The sequence below is a fragment of the Lotus japonicus genome, chromosome 2 (genome assembly GCF_012489685.1).
Source record: "Lotus japonicus ecotype B-129 chromosome 2, LjGifu_v1.2".
Taxonomy (NCBI): Eukaryota; Viridiplantae; Streptophyta; class Magnoliopsida; order Fabales; family Fabaceae; genus Lotus; species Lotus japonicus.
Window position 1 is genome coordinate 88690135 of NC_080042.1, and position 20194 is coordinate 88710328.

The window sequence follows — 20194 nt, forward strand, 5'->3', positions numbered from 1 at the left end:
AACAAAAAGAAAAGAAAAGACAGAAACCAAGCGTAGTTCAGACTTAATTACAGACATTCTTTTCACTTTACTAAGCACCTTTTGAATTATGCAATGCTTGCATTGTTTCATATAATTTCGTTGAGACAGCATTATATGCAGACAAGTAGACAAGGTTTCTATGATGGAAAAGAGAAGCGTGCATTATTATTTACAGCACATTAAAATATAGAAATAAGTTAGAATATGTTTCGAAAAAAAATTCTTACGTTTTCTCTTACTTATAGGTGGAAATTTACGAGAAAATGTGGTTTTGATAGGATGATAATTCCTTTTGTAGGATGATAATTCCTATCAAAGAACCAATTGACCGTAAATACCATGTGCCGGAAGAACCAATTGATATAAAGATAATTTCTATTAAGGAAGAACATTAAGAATCCTAAAATCTAAAGCTAAGAAAAATAAAGAAGAAAGACATCTAATCAATTTTCTAGTTGTCTTTTTTATCGACAACAATACAATATATAGTAAAACCTTAGCTTCTAGAACATGAACTAATAACAGGCTGAAATATTAACTAGAATAATAAGACTGAAATAAAATAAAATATAATAGAAATTTTTTTCTCAACGATCAGAATCTCAAATAGAAGTGTGACATCTATTAATTAATAAGATCTCTTTAGCATGATGATGAACCTAAATGATTTTGTTGGAGCTAGTCCAATTAGCATTCTACCAGTTTTCCAACGCAAGAAGTTGAGACAAGTATTAAGGTGAGAGTTAAGAAAAAAGACTTTCACATTTGTGTTAATGGTAATACAAACACACTCTTATTAGTGAAAGTTCCTTTTCTACCTTGTCTAACCACCTTTCTTCACCATTTATACTTCAACAAAAAGTGCATCAAGACCTTTTGTTTTTTTTCTTTCATTTTCATGCTTTTAACAGATATTCAAACGGGGCTGCAAGGATCTTGTAATTCAATGTTCTATGATGTTTTCGACCAAAAAAAAGTTATATATATGCTGCCTGGTATAACGGTGGCCCTTCACTGGAATAAATTGCACATTGAACAAAATATATCACTACAACAAGTAATGATCTAAAAGAGCTCATGTTTAGTTTTAATGTCAAATTATCTTTTAAAAGCAATATTATCAAAGATGATTGAGAAGATAAGGTCAGATACTTAATGGAAGAAAGAAGACTTCAAAAACATTTTTTCTGAAAAATGTGGGGAACCTAAGATCTAAAGTGTATGTATATGAGTATTACTACCTAAACAAAAAGACATTGACCTTTTATAAACTTTATCCAACCAGATATGGAGAACTACAGGCCATTAGTGTAACTCTAACCATTCAGGAAATAAATTTCCGTAAATATTGGTTTACACTACAAACCTGATATATAGCGGGTAAATTTCCTGAACACAAAACCATAGTTTGTTCACTGGAAAAAGAACACAAGTTCAGATGATCCTAACCCTAGCTGATTCAACTCATTAAAATAAGTCCAAAACAAGTTAAGTGATGGATTTCAACTCGCAAAAAACATGACCAGAAAATAGCTTCCTTCCTACATCTAGTTCCATTAGAAGCATTTACAAAAAATTGGATGCTCACCCCATCACATCATTGGACGAGAGCATCTCATATATAGCCCTTTCATAAAAAAAGAAGTTTTAGTAGCCACAAATAGTTCTATTGTACAAACCAGAAATCAACTGTTAAGGGTAGAAAGCATGCCCCCACTCGCAGTTGGAATCACCACCTCCCACCCAGGCCCTTTCAAGGGAAATGAGATTCCTGGTGCTTTGAAGTTTTCATCATCATTTGAGCTATTGATAACAAGATCACTGCGGTCCAAGAGCTTCTCCAAGTCTTCATCACTAATATCGGTTTGTATCATTTTATCTTCCGCTGTTTCTTCATTTCGAAGCAATGCCAAAACATCATCCTCCTATCAAATCACACACAAACTCCAAATCAAAATAGGGTAAAGGCAACACTCCAGAAAACCAAATCCCAATAATGAAAATGATGCTAGTCCCAGATTTTGTATTCCCCTCTTCACTTCATATTTCGAGTAAGTCTTATTAGTTAGCTTAATCCATTCAACCTAAACAAATTGAAATACATAGCCTAGCTCTAGCAAATTGAAAATGACCAGGCAAAGAATCTCCATAAAGTTTCCTTAAAATGAGGTCTGATATGTATAAGCTTGAATATATAACACTAACAAATTAATTAAAAGCTCAGCATGTTCATCTAATTGGGCCACCCAAGAATTATTATGCCAGTTTCTAGGCAAGTTATAGTTTTTTCAAGCCATACAAACAAGTTTTGACCAAAAAAAAAGCCATACAAACAAGTTATACTGAGCTGACAATCAAAACAACATTTTCCATATCATTGGCATGCTTGAGCAGGTTGACATGGAAGAACAACAAAGATAAGAAAACTTAGGCAAGCAACTGCTGACATCTGACATACAAACCTCCATTTCATTCACATTGACAGGCTTTGAACGTTCTTGATGAAACTGTCCTTTCTCAATAACCACATGCTCAAGCTTCAACTTGCTAAAAGCTCTTTTTAACATGCGACCCTGTAAACAGATTGTCATTTCCATCTCAATGTAAGCCAACAGTCACACTGTGCTTAACTTAAAATACAATATTGTCACGTACCTCTACAGATTGAGCAGTTGCAAGCCTGTAAACATGAACAGGCTTTGTTTGACCTATTCTATGGCATCTATCCATGGCCTGTAAATCCATTTGAGGATTCTGGAGGACAATTAAATCATAAGCAGATTATAATCTAACACTGTGTAAAGCAAATAGATAACACGCCAAATGACGAAAGAGTCAAAAAAAGTACCCAATCGCTGTCATAAAGAATGCAAGTGTCAGCCGCAGTGAGATTAATTCCCAATCCACCAGCCCTAGTTGAAAGAAGAAAGATTCTGCAATTGCTGTTTACATCATTGAACTCCTGGATCTGCTCATGGGCAGAAGATATACCAATGAAATATACTTAATTCAGCTTCTTCAATCCATGATTAGTAATTAAGATTAATATTCTCAAATATAACAGCTGATGATACCATAAGTGCATTGCAATAAAAATCCGTGTTTTAAGGACATACAACTTCTGAACCAAGCCTGTCTATAAATATAACACTATTTCCTTTCGTCATCATACATCATAATCAGAAAGTATGATTGGCACTTTGGCAGGGCCAGAGTCCCCAAGTGATGACCACTAAGTTTCAGTTTTAATGGAAAAATTAATGCATAAAGGAAGACAATAACAACATGTCATTTACAGCTTCAAGATATCATGTGTAGCAAAACAACTAGAAAAATCTCCTTGGCTATTTATAATTGAGGTGCATTTGCAGCTTCAAGATATCATCTAAAAAGCGATGCATTATTAAATATTCAAAACCTAAAACAAAATTACGATACAAAAGTAATTTCAAATTATTAGATCAAGTCACATAATCCATGCATTGGTACAAACCTGTCGTTTCCTTTCCTCTAGTTTGACACTCCCATCAATCCTGCAAACTTCAAAGCCCTTTTCACTGAAATAATAGTCCATTATATCTAACACCTTAGTCCACTGACTGAAGATCAGAACCTGATAGTAGTTAGCAAAGGCAAATGCACATGAGTACCGGCTTGGCAACATAAAAGGAAGTTAGAAGATAAATACAGCACTGAAAAGCATACTTTGTGATTGCGAGCAAACAGCCGCTGCAACAATCGGTCAAGCAAATGGAATTTTCCACATTGTTCAACTATCTCATTTACAGGAGGATAAAAATCTATCAAGAAAGCAAAATATAGCTTGGTTAATAATCCTAATATTAAAAATGTAAAAGCAGCAAAACCATTCGATCACGCGATACTTACGTGAGCCATCAAAGGCTGAATCTACGAGGTCTGGATGGTTGCAGACCTTTCTAAGTTGAATGACCAAATTATTAAGCTTTGCCCCAACACGTCCTGCAGTAAAACAGTATAAAATAGATCTGAATAAATACATTTTCTTAGAAAAGAAAAGAATCAATAGTATAAAATAGATCTGAATAAATACATTTTCTTAGAAAGAAAAGAAATCAACAGCATAAAATAGATCTGACTAAATATATTTTCTTAGAAAGAAAAGAAATCAACGTACAGGAGGTACAAAAACACTTTTTCAAAGGAAAAGCTGGAAATCAAACTAACCAATTGACATTTTGTCTTCTAAATATTTCCCCAATGTCTTGTTAATTAAATGATCCTGCAAGCTTTTCTGATTTTCAGTCATGCTTGCATAGATAATTATCTCCTTTTTCCGTGGCAACATCAGCTCAACATCAGCCTTCATCCTACGCAAGAGAAAGGGCCGAAGAATTGCATGAAGCTTTGCTACTACCTGCATACAATAAAGCCATTGAGCCTTCTAGTGCATGTAAAGAATGGACAACTAGCATATAGAAACAATCTTGGATTGCCTACTTGGGCTCTTCTTTTCTCTTCCAGTTCTTCCTTGGTTGCTCCATTACTGCACTTGCCTGACAGATTAAACCTACAAAGAAATTGGGTCGTATAAAAGAAAGTAAAACACAGGCACACATAAGGTTTCCTTCAGCACTATTGGAAACCAAACCAATATTGCCAAATAACATAGAAATAACTACTGCGCATGGGTAAGAGTACATATCAAAGCCGCAAGAAACATTTGGGTTAGGAAGACAAACAGACCTTGCATAGGTAGAATTGATATGGGAAAAGAGGGTGGGGTGGGAAACAGCAGATTCAAATGAAAAGGACATTAAAGTCAAAGAAACATCTCATTGTCATTGAGAAGTTTGATTTGGTACAGTGAATGCATTATTTAACTCATGTATATAAATAAGAAAATATACACACACAATTAAATGAGACATTATCAAATTTAAAGATTTAGAATTTCAAGTTTCAATTCAGAGTCAACAATCATCAGATAACAGTAGAAAAGGAAGAAAAGCATGACCAAACACAACAAATGAGCATAGGATACAAACCATGACTCAAATTCTTCAAGGGATGAGAAGATATCAGGTAAAATGAAGTTCAACAACGACCATAGCTCTGCCAAGTTATTCTGAAGAGGTGTCCCAGTAAGAAGAAGCTTATTTTCTACAGTCATGCATTTCAACGCCTTCACTAATAAGCATTTTGAATTTTTGAGCCTGTGTCCCTTCAGAGGTAAAAAAAAAAGGTTGTAACAGAAGCATACATACTTTTCATTATTAAAGTTCTGATAACTTATTCATGCAGCTAAATGTAAAACTCTTCAGACATTCAAATGTCGGAACTTGTTTACCTCATCAACAACAAGATATTTCCAATGGTATGCTCTGAGATGTTTCTTGGCATCATTTAAAGCAACCTCATAAGAAGTAATTACTATGGGAAATTCTGGGCCAATTGTTCTAGGCATATGTTTCCTTCGGATTTCATCTCTCTGTTTCTTGTCACCATGGTAGATAACAGCTGGGAGCGATGGTGCAAACCTATTTATATTTATTCATAAAAATAATGGTCACAATGGAGAAGCATACCATTATGCTATAATATTTAAATAGCCAAAATTCTTTAACAAAACATCTGGTCTACCTAGAAATCTCATTCACCCAATTTGAGAGTGTTGATAGAGGAGCAATTATCATATATGGCCCATCCAGACCATTGCCTTTCAGATGTGCAAGAAACCCAATTGTCTGAATTGTCTTCCCAAGACCCATTTGATCCGCAAGAATTCCATTCAAACCATTTTGCCAAAGGGAGATCAACCACTTTACACCCTTTAGTTGGTAAGACTTCAATTTTCCACCTGTGAGAAAAGGGATAAGCTCCTTCTGCTCTTTCTCAACTCTTTCTTCCGCAGTCAAGTTCATATCTTCAGTCTGCTCACTTTCTTTAGATCTTGTAAGCATGGCAGCAACTGCCCTTTTGGCCTTCCTCTAAAGTAATATAATTTTCAAACAAGGTCACATAACAAATAAATAGAAGTTAATAAGAAAACTAAAATATGCATGTTTAAAACCAATGGTCAAACAATGTCTAATCAAATTGCATTGAACACAAAGAAAACAATATCAGTGTTTAATTTATGCATCCCATCAAGAGTTCAACAAACACTAAGCTAAAGTACAATTTCATAATTTTTGCAACTCATGTACACATATAATCTAATATACAGTGACCTTGCTGACAACATGAAAACAACAAAAATCCATACAAGCACAATGTACTCACTGTATTGCATTGTGAAGCTGCTTTTCGTTTTCCTCCGCGACCCTTCTTCTTCACCGCTGGATTACTCTCCTCCTCAGCCTCAGCGTCATTCTCTTTATCGCCCCCATTCTTGAAATAAAAAAAATAACAATATAAGTTGACACAGCCAAAAGGTTGACACAATATAAGCAAAATGGCGGCAAAAAATGAACATACAAGCGTGATGTCATCCATTTTCTCCAGAAGAAACTCAGAGTACAGCTTGGTTTGCGTTAAAAGCTCATCCAATTTGTCAAACTGTGTCTCATTGAGGTCCGGTGCCTCCTCACACTTCACTTCATCTTCCTGAATCCGAGCTTTGAGCAACTTCTCTTCCTCCTCCGCAATTGATTCCGGCAAAAGGGAGGATCCATCATCTTTAACATCCACAATCACCTCTTCTTCCAACTTAACTTCCCCTTCCTTGCCACAGGCATCCTTCAAGTTCAGAACAATTCAAAAATTCAAAAGTAGCAAACATCAAAACCAATTTCCACACGCAGAAAAAATTAACAAAAACAAACAAAGCCTCAATCAGCATAACAACAACACAAGCTTCGCTAATCACTGCAACTCCGCATCGCGAAACGATGACAACACTAAGAGCGAAAATCACGCAGGTTCTTAAAATCAACAGTTCAGTTGAAGATTAGATCATAGTTTGCGAGTAACGGTTACTGAAATAACATCATCATTTAACATTCACGATTTGAAAGCGGTTACTGAAAAAGAGGGAATCGAAGAAATGAAAACAGAAAATAGCATACCTCATCTTCTAGGACCGAAGTGGGAGATTCAACAGCAGGATCTTCGGTTTTCACTTTGTCCTTCGTCACCATTTTTTCAAACCCTAAAATGTGCAGGAACGGTTACAATCACAAAATCAAAAGGGGAAAATGAAAAGAGAACAGAAAAACTGAAAAGCAATGACGCTAGGGTTGCGATTTACAGTACCTGGAAGAGAGAAGAGTGGGGAAGATGAACCGAGCGCGAAAAACAGTGGGGTTTGTCTTGAGTGGAGTGGAGTGGAGAAACAGCGAATTAAAAGGAGAGTTTAGATTTTTTTTTTAATTTTTTAATTTTTTTGAGTTTGATTTTGTTAAGGGCGTGAGTTTGGGCGGGAAAAGATGAGTTGAATTAATGCCCCGGTGTTTTCGCGTTATTTACCACCAAAACCTGCGTGTTGACGCTGGTTTTCAATGCTCGAGTGAGGGCTTTTATTGGAAGTGACCCATACGGCGGTGTCTGATCTGATGGGTTGCTTGCACCTCTTTGATAGCCAGTAGGGTGGGTTCCTAGATTTAATGAGACGACGCGACGGGTGCTCTGGCTACCCACATTTTGGTTTTTTATTTTAGTTTAAGCATAGATGATGATTAAGAAGAATTTAATATGTGTCCATTAAAATTTTACACATTCACCCAATTTAATTGTTACATCAGCAAATATAATTTTATTTTAATTAAAATTTAAGGTGAAAATTATTATTTCACCTACGTGTGACATGTTCTAATTAGTTATTAGTGTGTGATATTCATTAAAATTCAATTAATAGATAGTTGTAGTTGAATGGTTGTACTCTTAAAAATAAAGTATATTATTTTCCGATGTATACAAAAAAAAGTATGTTTGGCTACAAGGAAAACTAATATATAAAGGAGGATATTCAAAAACATATTCTACATAAAAAAAATGATTTTGCATAAAAATAAACAAGTTCAGTTCGTTGATAATTGATTTTTTTTATAGGTAAATGTTAGTTGTTAGTAACTTAGTCATCCTCAGGGTTCGAATCCTACACCATTCACCATTTGGGAACTTGAAAATCGGTTACTTAATAGTTCCATGCTTCAGCCTCAGATACTTGATTATGGTGTTATAAAACTTACATTGATTTTTTACTAGATTAGAGGTACTCTACTAGATAACCAGTCAAAATAGTGAATTAATGTTTCAATTGGTATAAACCTATTGATTTTGCATAAAAATAAACAAGTCTGTTGATAATTGATTTTTTTTATAGGTAAATGTTAATTGTTAGTAACTTAGTCATCATCAGGGTTCGAACCCTACACCATTCACCATTTGGGAACTTGAAAATCGGTTACTTAATAGTTCCATGCTTCCGCCTTAGATACTTGATTATGGTGTTATAAAACTTACATTGATTTTTTACTAGATTAGAGGTACTCTATGTTAGAAAACTGGTTGTGATAATCCTGGATAAAGTCAAGAATCGTGAGCGTCCACTTTCCGAACAAATTATTTCGACCCTATAATTGCCTGGGTTCACGAAATCTTTGTTGGGATAATACTTGACAATCAATCTGTTTTTTGGCACAAAAGAACAGATAAAGAAAGTTGAGATGTTATGTTTTTCGAATTTCTGTGTCTGTTTTCTGTTTCTGTTTTCCTGTATCAATTCCTTAGGCTGCAAGTAACCTTATATAAGAGGTTGCACGAATGATCACAACTGTTCAAAAATAAGTCACAATTTTTCAAACAATTTCAAACTAGGGTCACAAACGTTCAGAAAAAATTGCGAACGGGGCGCTGCCCCGCACCCCGCCAGCTGACCGGCCAGGGGCTCCGCCCCTTGGACCCCGGTTCGTATTCACGGTCAATTATGTGTTGGCTCACCGAGCGTGCACTCCGCACTAACCTGACTCGATTCCGAGCCTAACGCGTAATTGCATCAGCCTATAGTAGATCACATTACTACTAAAATACATTGATGATTCTAAAATCACCAACACTCTACTAGATAACCGGTCAAAATAGTGAATTAATGTTTCAATTGGTATAAACCTATAGATTTTGTGCATATACATAGAAAATTTTATTTCGGTTTACCAAGTAGGTATTAAGCAATTGAAAATGACACTTGTTTCATTGTTTGGGAAGAACTATATAAAGGGTCCTTTAAAAAATAATCCTTTTAAAGGTAAAACACTGATCAAAATTGTATCACAATCTCTTGTTGTAATCATGTTTTTTTTAAAGGTATGCGAAATCACAAGGAGCAAGCGGTTAGTGTTGTGAAAAGAAAGAGAATGACGAGAACTCTGTATTGATAATTTATTGTTTGTATGTTAGCAACGATAAAACACTGATCTCTATTTATACGAGGGATGACAATATAATCCAAACTTATGGTCATGCTTGAAGCCGACTCAATTTGACGGGTAACACTTGATACGATTGAGTTTGAGTTTGGTATTGGTGAAACCCGCACTCGATCACAAACAATATATATGAAATTACAAAACTACTCTTATATATACCATGTTAACAATTTGATTATATTTGAACAACAAGATACCACATTTTTATGCAAAATGATATAAAATGGTTCTTTTACAACAAAATAATATTAGTTGCATTTTATTTTGCAAAAAGGTCTATGCATCAAGTTAAGTAAAAACTAGATGGTAACCCGCGAACGCGCGGGCGTAATACTGATTTAGTAATATTTTAAATCTTAATGACAATAAACACAACGAAGTTAAGGGTATACAAATTTTGAATAGTAATATGGTCTTGTATAATTTTAATGCCTTTGTTAGATGCAATCTTTGGAATGTATATGAATGTGAGAAAAGTTTAATAATGAATGGACAAATTTTGATAAGACCCAAGTTAGTGAAGATGTTCCTTTTGATTGCCTTCAATTCCACCTACAAATTTTGTGTTCATCCTCACAAAATGCTTTTTGTTTGTGTTAAAGCCAAAATGATATAAAATCGAAACTGGACCAACTAAAACCTTTATTTAATCAAACGCAAAAATATGCAAATAAGCAATCCCCTAAAGTGTCTATACTCAGTTAAACAACCATTACAGTTCCAAGGAATTTCGTGGATATACACATGCATTGTTAACAACTAATATTTACTACTTAAGTCTTGGTGATACTCCAACATGCATAAGACTATTTAAGAGGTGTCCAAACTTGTCCAAGTTGTGACTAAATAGGTACTTAGAATGATTTTTTTTGTTCTTCATGAGACAAAAGTCATTTCTCCCTAAGTTAGGCACCCAATAAACTTGAATATGATTATGTACTTAAAATGACTTCTTTAGAGAAAGTTAGTGAGACCCAGTAAGGATCACCTTCGTGAGGAGTTGGAATAAATGGTACATAACAAATCAATCCAACTTGTCTACCAGTCTCCAAGCACTTAGTGATTGATAACTCATTCACGAATCACAGCCCTCAAACCCACTGCAATTGACATCTATAAAAAGAAACATAAATCATGGTAGAAGAACCGGCTAAAACCTATGTGAAGAATGAAGAAAAATCATGGTAGCGGAAACAAACAAACCTGAGGGTAGAGCCTTTAACAGTAACTTTACCTTTGAACATAAGGTCTTCACAACTTTTTATAGGAACAATTGAAAAAGTCAAACAACACACGATAGTTTGTTTGTCAGAATTCACAATTGAATTTGTAAACATAGAAAATAAATCATAACAGAAATTTACTTCGAAGGCGGCAATGACCTTGCTGAGGGATAAAGCATGATTGGTGAAAGCTTGTAAATCATAAGAGAATTTTTCCTTAACTTATATGCACTGCTGCACACAAATCAATCTCAATCTAAAAATGCACTGCAAGTGCACACAAAATCCAAATTTTTAAAGTAAATCACAAATGACTTACCATAAAAAACATAGCTTGTATCTGTGCCCAGGTATTGCTGAGCTTGTAGTAAGCATCCACAGCCTTTTCTGCAAGTGCTAAATATTGTATGTGTCGATGTTGAATCTTTTCAAAGAATAGAAAATAACATAGCTTGTATCTGTGCCCAGGTATTGCTCAGCTAGTATTGTAGCTATTGTTGTAAACTTGTAATATAAATAGATATGGTCATATTGATTACAACTGGACCAACAATTATTAAAAATGGAGCAAATTAACCAGCTAACATCCCCACGTTTTTTAAACAATGTATCTAGTGATTTCTTGTATAGATTCATCAATTATCACACACCCAAAATTCAAAAATCTGTGAGAAAACATTGAGTTATAAGAAGAGAATAAGGAAATCTGGTTCAATGCTTGATTTGGCCAGAGGTAACAATGTTTATATTCATATTATGTTACCGTATCTTCAGTTTCACCACTAAAATAAAAAATATAGAACACATTTCCAAGCAACACAGAAAGAAACGAAAGAAACTTCTCACAAGGAAGTCGTGCAGATAAAAATATAATATACCTTCAACATCTTAATTTATTTTTACTTAATTGATTTCCACAAGCTAAAGATGAGGGGCTCGAAGTGTGGTTCATCATTTAGTTTAGATAACATCATCGTCGAAGAGTGCATAGGTCACCAAAACAGCACTCGCTCAAGAACCATTGTAACTCGGTCGTCGGTCATTCATTTGTAGAGGAGCTTACGACATTATTTGACGAAGCAACAAAGCGATTGGTGGAGGAAGAGGGGGCAGACCGTTGTCGATGATCCTTTGCGAGGGTGGTTGAGGAGTGAGGTGGGAGAAGAAGGGTGAGGCATCACCGCATCAGGATTGGGGTAGTGGCAGAAGGGCAAAGCTTATATTCATGAAGAAGGTACTGTGCAGCGGCAGGGGTCGAGCCCGACGGCGGCGACATTGAACACGTCTAGGGATTTGATGACACGGTCGAGGAGCTCCGAGAGGAGATATCAACAGACAACGGGTGGCTTTGAGATCTGTCGAGGGTCACGGTACATGAGCTAGTTGAGTGGCTTTGGCTTGAGCTGTGTTAAGCGAATTGAAGAGCGAGCTTTCTAGTGGCTTTTGGATTGCACGGAAAGGGTGAGACAGGAGAAGAAAGGATAGTGGAACGAAGAAAACGAAACCAAAAGAAAGCACAGAGGAGAAGTGCAGAAGGGATTGGAAGAATTTGGAGGTGTCCACGTTGGAATTTTATTGACATGGCAAAATTTGTATTATGTGTCGCTGATGTGTCGGCGCTAGAATCCGCGCTTCACAATTCCTATATTATAATAATAGAAGATAGATAGATAGATATATGTGGATTTGAGGCTACAATGAGTTTGTATAATCCCAAAATTCGACAGGTTTGAGTTTGGGTTGGGTATGGGAGTTTGAGTTTGAGATTAAGAAAGGCAAAACCCAGCTCGATCCAACCCATTGCCATCCCTAATTTATACTAATGAAGATCATATATATTTAATCAAATAAGAAATCTATTTAATTATACTAGTAACGATTACCTATATAAAAAATATCAACGAATCATAATTGCATATAATATATTTTCCTAATCCAAATATATAGATTTAGCTTCCATTATACTTAAATTATCCATTATTTCCCCTATAATATATATTCCTAATTTGGATACATAAATTTAGTTATCTTTATACACATGGCATTAATTGTGTTTATTCTACTTAGAAGACGATGCAAGTTTGTCTTTGAGAACATCCTTGAGCCTTGGCAGCTAGTTCTCCACCACGCTGCTGGGATAGACTGTGTGTTGCGCGAGAGCCTGGTTGCGATGGGCCCTACCCGTGAGCCTCGCTGGGTCAAATGGCGTGCGCCGCTAGATGGTTGGGTGGCTTTGAATACTGATGGATCTTCTCTTGGTAACCTAGGGCGGTCAGGAGCGGGTGGCGTGGTGCGGGACACTGGCTGTTTGGTTTCTCTGCCTTTGTTGGTGTCTCTGAAATTCTCAAGGTTGAGCTTCTTGCCATCCTCTTTGGGTTGCGTCTCTGTTGGTACTGAAATATCAACGAATCATAATTGCATAGTCTTCAAATTACATATAATATATTTTCCTAATCCAAGATTTAGCTTCCATTATACTTAAATTATCAAATATTTCCCCTATAATATATATTCCTAATTTGGATACATAAATTTAGTTATCTTTATACCCATACATAAATTTACTTATCTCAAAGACAAATTTGCTTAATAATCACATTCTTCATCGAATCTAAGTGGAATAAACACAATTAATGCCATGTGTAATTCCGTGTAGGTTAGATGAAAAATGTGATAGTAAAGACTAAAAATAAAATGTTAAATTTTGGGAGGGTGTTAAACAAAATAATCTTTCCTAGAGATGAAAAAAAAATATTTATTTAGCAGGGACTAAAAGTTTATTTAAACCTACCCTAAAAATAATTATATTTAAATGAAAAATAAAAAAGACAAAAATTACTAAGCAAGCAGAATAAGAAAATATAAAATAATGCACAAATCTGAACACTAAGATAAAGAAAAACCCTGCTTCAATGTCTGCTTTCCAATTCCATGACCTGCAACACATCCACAGTACGTGTTCACGGAAGGTTCACGCCTTGTATTTCTGATGCCAAAGCCAATATTAACGGTAATAGGATTTTTCTTATTTAAGAAGAAGGGAAACTAAAATCAAGTAAACATGATTAAGATGAAATCAAATGGAATCCTAAATTCATTGAAATCAGATTAAATCAAACGAAATCATCGCTTTTCTACCTTTAAATAAAATAAAATAAAAAAACTCACAAAATTTGGATGTTTACATCATGTCAACATCATGAGACATCTAAAGAAATTGAAATTCACCTCTAATTTGGTGTAGCATTTCATCGATCTCACCACCGTCCTCCATCGATCTCTAGTACTTGATGAGTGTGGAGCATCCTTCCACTAAATAAGAAAGCACTCAAGTGCGATTACAATATGCAATCATGAGTTTTTTAAGCAATGCATTCCTTTTTATCTCATTACCGCATCAACTTATATGGGGAGGAGAAGCTAAGGCCACGGTAACAAGAATTTCTTCAGGATAAAAAGGAATGGACAACTTAAAAAACTCATGAAAACAATAAAACTGATGGGCGTTGATAATTTGTTGTTGGTTACTCATGATGTAATACTAATCCCTATTTATACTAATAAAAAGATGACCTATATCTAGTTAAATAAGAAACATATCAAAGAATATATGGAAACTAATCAGCGTTAACATATTAATTCAACAATAGAATCCTAATTGGATAGTTTCCAAATTACCTATTATATATTTTCCTAATTTGAGTATACAAATTTAGTTTACCTTATACCAAAATTCTCTAATATTCTCTCTATAATATATTTTCCTACTATGTATTGATAATTTATTGTTGGTTACCAATGATGAAATACTAATCGTATTTATACTAATAAAGACCACATATATCTAATTAAATAAAAACCATATCAAGGAATACATGGAAACCAATCCATGTTATGATATATTCATAAACAATATAATCCTAATTACATATGATATATTTTATAATCTGATCATAGAGATTTAGTTTCTCTTATACATAGATTTTTCAATATTTAGCTTTCCAATAAATAAAAAAGATTTTCCAATATTCCCGCTATAATCTCAATTTTATATGTGGCAATTCCGCCAAGATCTCTTCGTCAGTTAGGGTGAAGAAGCAGACGCACTAATCAGATTTTTTAAGGAACATATTGAGGGAGAATTGGATTTGGTTAGAGAATGTGTGGTTATATTTCCCTAATCAAACTATGGTGGGCCACGAGTGTTCACTCTCTAGTAGAAACTTTTATTTTTAGGGCCCGTGATCTGTTAGATGCATTTCCTTTATTGGAGAAGATGTCCTAATGCCTACATTCCTGGGCACACGGTTCCTGTCCTGTTGATTTGTTTGTCTTCGATAAATATAATTTGCACTTAGAAAATCAAAGTAATTAAAATACTTAACATCAATATTGAGATGCCAAAAATTACGATGCAGCCAACCATTGCATAATAGAAAAAGAAAATACATGATATAACATACAATCTTTGCTTCACTTGAATGAAAGTGGAATCCGTGGCCATTTAACTACTTGGAATAACTACTCTAGCTCTCTAGTCATACAGACAAAACACACCTAAGAATGATCGCAGAGGTTTTCAAACCCCATATACTCATGGTTCTCCATCTTCTCAATCATGTTCTCTATTCCCACCCCACCTGTGATACATTAAAAGAAGAATAAATAAACATCATTGAAAGAAATGAAAAATGTTGAAAAAGAAAGCTCAATAAAAATCACAGAATTTACCTAAGCTGATTGCGCTTATGAAAATAGTCAAAGCAAGTAAGAAGATGATAATGGATGCTCGGCCAAGGATTGCAATTATCTTTCTCAGCACATGTTGGCCAGCCAAGGCAGCTATGGTTGCAACCAAAGAAAAGTAAGCAGCTGCAGAAAAAGAGATGAACAAAAAAAAGTAAGTTTCAAATTTCAATCAATTAACCACCAAGTTTCACAAATTACAACTTTGGATTTCAAATTCTAGTTTTGTTTTTTGCTGCTTGTGCTTACCATAGGGTACTGGGAAACGGTCTAAAATGTAATATTGCACCACTGACATGGAGGATGAAAAAAGCATGGAAAAAGTTGATGTTGCACTTGCTACCTACAACAAAGAACCATGTGTCAAGGTCAAATTTTTCTTGATTAGATTGTTCTAGCTAGTGAAAATTGAAATAGTAAATAAACAAGAGCGGTGAAGAGTGTACCTCAGGAGGAATTCCCAATTCTAGAAACACTGGCCCCAAAATGAAGCCACCTCCTAAACCAAGCAATCCACCAACCATACCAGCTATAATTCCACAGGAACAATAGAGACAAATTTGATGAACCTTCCAACATGTAATTTCCTTTCCCTTTGATCCAATCACTCTAGTTCCTTTGTATAAGCATATGGCTTCAAAAAGCGCAACAGAGATCGCAATAGGAACCTTGAATTGGCCAATCAAACTTCATTTAGTGCATGTTAAGAAATCATTCTACAATTGATTTTAAAACAATACTCAATTATGGAGAGAAGCTTATGTGATTAGCTTATGAATGCTAGAGTTAATTCTGAGGAAATATAAGCTGGTCCAAACATGTTATTAGTCCTTGGTGACTCGGGGTCACACATTTCAAAACTACTAGATTTGCTTGATAGCGGATACCAATACAAATACCGGTGCTTCTAAGTAGGATGAGACATCCATGCTGCAAATTTCATCATTTTCTTTCCATTAAAATTAAGTGCCTAGTATTGTTCTGTTTCAGGTTGCCTCTCTTACCTCTTGCACAAGTTGGTGGAATTGATACATTTTGTTGACAAATTTAGGTTCATTTGTCTTATAATTTCTTAAGGCAAACTGTTTTAATCACAAATTTTTACACAGTTCTACTGCCATTTTTATGTCATGTTTTTTGGGTTTGTTAACTTAGCAAATTGGAGTCAGTAATCATACAAATAGAGATCATTGCAGAAACATTTGTCATGTCTATAGTAGTACCCTACATACATTAAAAGTTACTTTACCTGCAAGAAATTAAGAATCCAGTACTGGACGGAGCAAGTCTTGAAGTACGTCTGCATAGCAATGGATAGAAGTGCATTCATTAACCATATCTTGGTAAACTTTGAACAGTTTAACAGGTGAATCATTTTAGATCCATTATCAACATATGATTCATCAGTTACAGGCTAAATAGTATCAATTTCTGGAAGAAATTGGCATCGGCTAGAAGTTCATAAAGAAATGTATGCCTTAGAAATAAGTTACTTCTTGTATGAATGGTTCTAGTGACACACTGATAACAGCAGCACCTTTCTCTCGCTTTATATTCAGAACCCATAAATCAAAACCCACCAGCTGCATGTTGTGATTAAGGAATCAAAAAAATCAAACCGAGCATAATGGTTTAATTACCTTGGCAATCTGAACAAGGAGAAAACCCACCCAGATATACACAAGGAGTGATAATTCTTTCCAATAAATGTTCTTCAGTAAAGGGACCTGCATACACGGCGTGTGATAAATTTTAGAAGTAGATAAGCCTAAATAAGTTACTAGCTGACTTCTAAAGTCTAAATGATTTTGAAAAACCCTTGCATTACCTTTTCAACATGGGAATCAGCTGGACCACTTGGTAGTGGCTTGTAGTCTTCTGCAGAAGCATCTACAATGAGGGATCATAACTAAGAACTATTACATTCCAACAGTAAATACTGCAGATATTGTCTACTACTTCTTTCCAATGTTAATTACAAACTGCAGCAGATTTTGTGTAAAAGTACTTTTTTTGTTTGTGTTAACTAAAAGTAGTTTAATTGTGATCTCTTTATCAGGGGAAATGACTTCAGCCATATCTGACATTTATTCTGCCAGGGAACTTGTTCTATTACCATAGTGCTCCAAATTGGTTGGCATGATGTTAGTTATTCTTAATCTGTTTTATCAACCAGTTCCAATTATATACTGGCATATCAGAACTTACCACCAGGTTTTGATTCAACTTCCAATTGCCTAGCAGCTTCCTGAAAGTCAAGTAGTTCAGTGCTCTGATCGTTCCGCCAAGTTGAAGATGAGAGACTCAACTAAAAATATTTAGGAAGTGCATAAGGTAAATTCACCTTTTTAATCATTGTTTCCTTTTTCCATGTAGCTATGCCTTTGAATGTAGCTTTTGTTGATGTACCTGGCAACAAGTATTCCCATGTTACCAAACCAAGAAAATTAGAAATAAGGCATTATGAATATCAATCAGAGATTAAATATGTTAAACACAATAAATCAAGATGAAGAGACAAGTGCTAGTAAGGAAGTTTATTACCTATGAACAGGATGATAAGCAAAACTGTGACCATCCAATCAGCAAACATGACATTACATATAACACCGATGCTAATTCCAAGCATCAGCATTGGCTGGAAAAGCATGGCCAGGTCATAATCTATAAGCGGCATTTCTAGTGTTGGGTGTCTAAGCCTCAGATTGTAGTATACAGTTGATAAAGATGCACCCATAATCATACCTGCCATTATTAAATTGAAACCAAAAGCTATGATATGAATCATCTGGACACTAATTTAGCTGCAATAGCCTAATATGTCTAATTTTCTAGATCAATGTTTTTCAGCATTCTCATGTAATATTAGAAAACGTCCATGTTTAGCATGCAAGAATAAGCAGAACAGAATATAGCTCGGTTTAGAATAGCTTATTTGAATTTATCTTATAGTATAAGCGCTTATGTAAGTAGCTTATGCTACTATAAACTGTTTTGAGCTTATATTCATAAGTTGTTCAGATTAGCTTGCGAATAAGAGCTTATGTCCATAACCTGTTTCCAACTTATACCAATAAGTTTCTCAAATTAGCTAATGAATCATTGCTTAATTAGACTATTTAACAAAAACACCATGTGTATGGAGCTATATATACTAACACTTGGAAATGGCTGTAGAAGACTTGGGGTCAAAGCCAATGATCAAAGCAAGCATAGGGACAAAAATTCCTCCACCTCCTACCCCTCCAACACTCCCCAACGCAGCTCCCAAAAATCCAATGATTGATCCCACTATAATTCTCCAACCAAACTCCATTTCCTGCTCAATCAACCAGCACAATGCATTTCAATTTTCAGATGCTAGAAAGATACACATTATAAAAAAATAACCAAAACACATAGTAGCATAATTACTAAATATGTCATAATTTATAAATTAATGTGATGGATGAACTCACAGGCCAAACAGGTTCATAGGAAGACTTTCCACTCTGCCATAAGAAATTGATCATCCCTTTTAGAACTCCCTGACTTTCTTCCTCAGCAAAATTTCCTGATTCTTTTTCTTTCAAAACTCTATCTGCTAAGCTCACATTGCAGATTATAACAAGGATACACAAGGCCAGCCATGTTGCTGTAGCCATGCTGTTAGGACCAATGCTCTACACCTTTCCTAGGCTTTCTCCCCCTTTTTTGCTTCAACAAGTATGGCTGAGAAAAGAGACTGTGAAAATGGAGGGAGTGTATTCTTCAGTACTAACATTCTGTTTTTATATCCATAAATACAGAATGTTGCTTTATGGCACGAGATGAATCGGACGAAAGTCTTTTTTATCCAGTTTGGCAGCTTAACAGAAAACAAAGGGATTTTCTGAATGCAGAGACAAAAAATGAAATTGATAACAAATTCATCTCCATTCAGGCACGTAGCTTTTTGTATGTTTCGTGCTCAGATGGTGTCATGCCATCTATCAATTTCCATATTATTAAAATTTTCCTAAAACAAACGTTATATTGAATTATATTTTAGACGTTTATAATGCTTTTTAAGTACTTGAATGACATATTGAACCGTTACTAAAAGGAATTATAAACATTTTGGCCCTGCAGTTGTTTTAATTGCAGAAATGACATTTCCAGTAGAAGCATAATAATTGATATATATTTTTAAATTTTTTTTTTTGGGCACATAACCATGACAAGTTTAAAATTCTTTATTTTATAATAGTTTTCTTAACATTATCCAAGGACAACAAACAAAGGGGGGAAACGTTATTGAAGGAGAATGCTACTCATATATGGAAGTTTCCCAAAGTGGTGAAATAGACATGATACGGCCACCAAAAGTAATTCACTAGTCCCAAAAAATGACAATTTGTGATTGTTCACCCCTATCCTTACTAGAGTGTTCAATCATCGCTTAAATAAAGCTCATTTCATGACCGATCGTTTATTCATTTTACTCTTTAATGTGAATATTTTACGCGATGAAATTATTATTATTATCGGCGGTAATACCTTAACTTCAAAATAGAGTACTACAAGATGGATAACTTATTTTTTGTATTTTAATGTATTCCCGTCGTTCGCAACTATGTGACTAATATTCGAGACTCTGAGATTTTTTTTTAAAGTGACACTCTGCGATCATGTTAACTAGTTTAATCTCTTCCAACAAATTCTTTTCAATACAGATACAACACAAGACCTAACCACTTCATCACTAGGTACTACCTTACTAGCTATGCTACTTTGTTGGTTTGAGAATGGATGACTATATAGCGTCAAAAAAAAGCA

General features: G+C 34.8%; 2 protein-coding genes across 2 annotated transcripts; both read right to left on the minus strand.

Moving 5' to 3' along the window:
- Positions 1-1460: 1460 nt before the first annotated feature.
- Positions 1461-7384, minus strand: LOC130740730 (ATP-dependent DNA helicase DDM1). The gene is made up of 16 exons (XM_057593410.1): positions 7258-7384; positions 7071-7153; positions 6481-6741; positions 6286-6393; positions 5644-5990; positions 5351-5540; positions 5049-5224; positions 4501-4570; positions 4228-4417; positions 3910-4002; positions 3727-3821; positions 3515-3634; positions 2870-2989; positions 2677-2775; positions 2484-2594; positions 1461-1946 (listed from the first exon to the last, which is right to left on the minus strand). Exons 2-16 carry the CDS (start codon positions 7140-7142, stop codon positions 1707-1709), a joined length of 2292 nt encoding a protein of 763 aa, XP_057449393.1. The 5' UTR covers positions 7143-7153; positions 7258-7384; the 3' UTR covers positions 1461-1706.
- A 7644-nt stretch (positions 7385-15028) lies between these two features.
- LOC130740734 (sulfite exporter TauE/SafE family protein 3-like) lies at positions 15029-19236 on the minus strand. The gene is made up of 12 exons (XM_057593414.1): positions 18856-19236; positions 18557-18716; positions 17942-18142; positions 17742-17806; positions 17606-17645; positions 17226-17287; positions 17038-17124; positions 16647-16697; positions 15844-16065; positions 15647-15740; positions 15383-15523; positions 15029-15291 (listed from the first exon to the last, which is right to left on the minus strand). The coding sequence occupies exons 1-12, from the start codon at positions 19039-19041 to the stop codon at positions 15209-15211; spliced, it is 1392 nt and encodes a 463-aa protein (XP_057449397.1). The 5' UTR covers positions 19042-19236; the 3' UTR covers positions 15029-15208.
- Between the last annotated feature and the right edge of the window lie 958 nt (positions 19237-20194).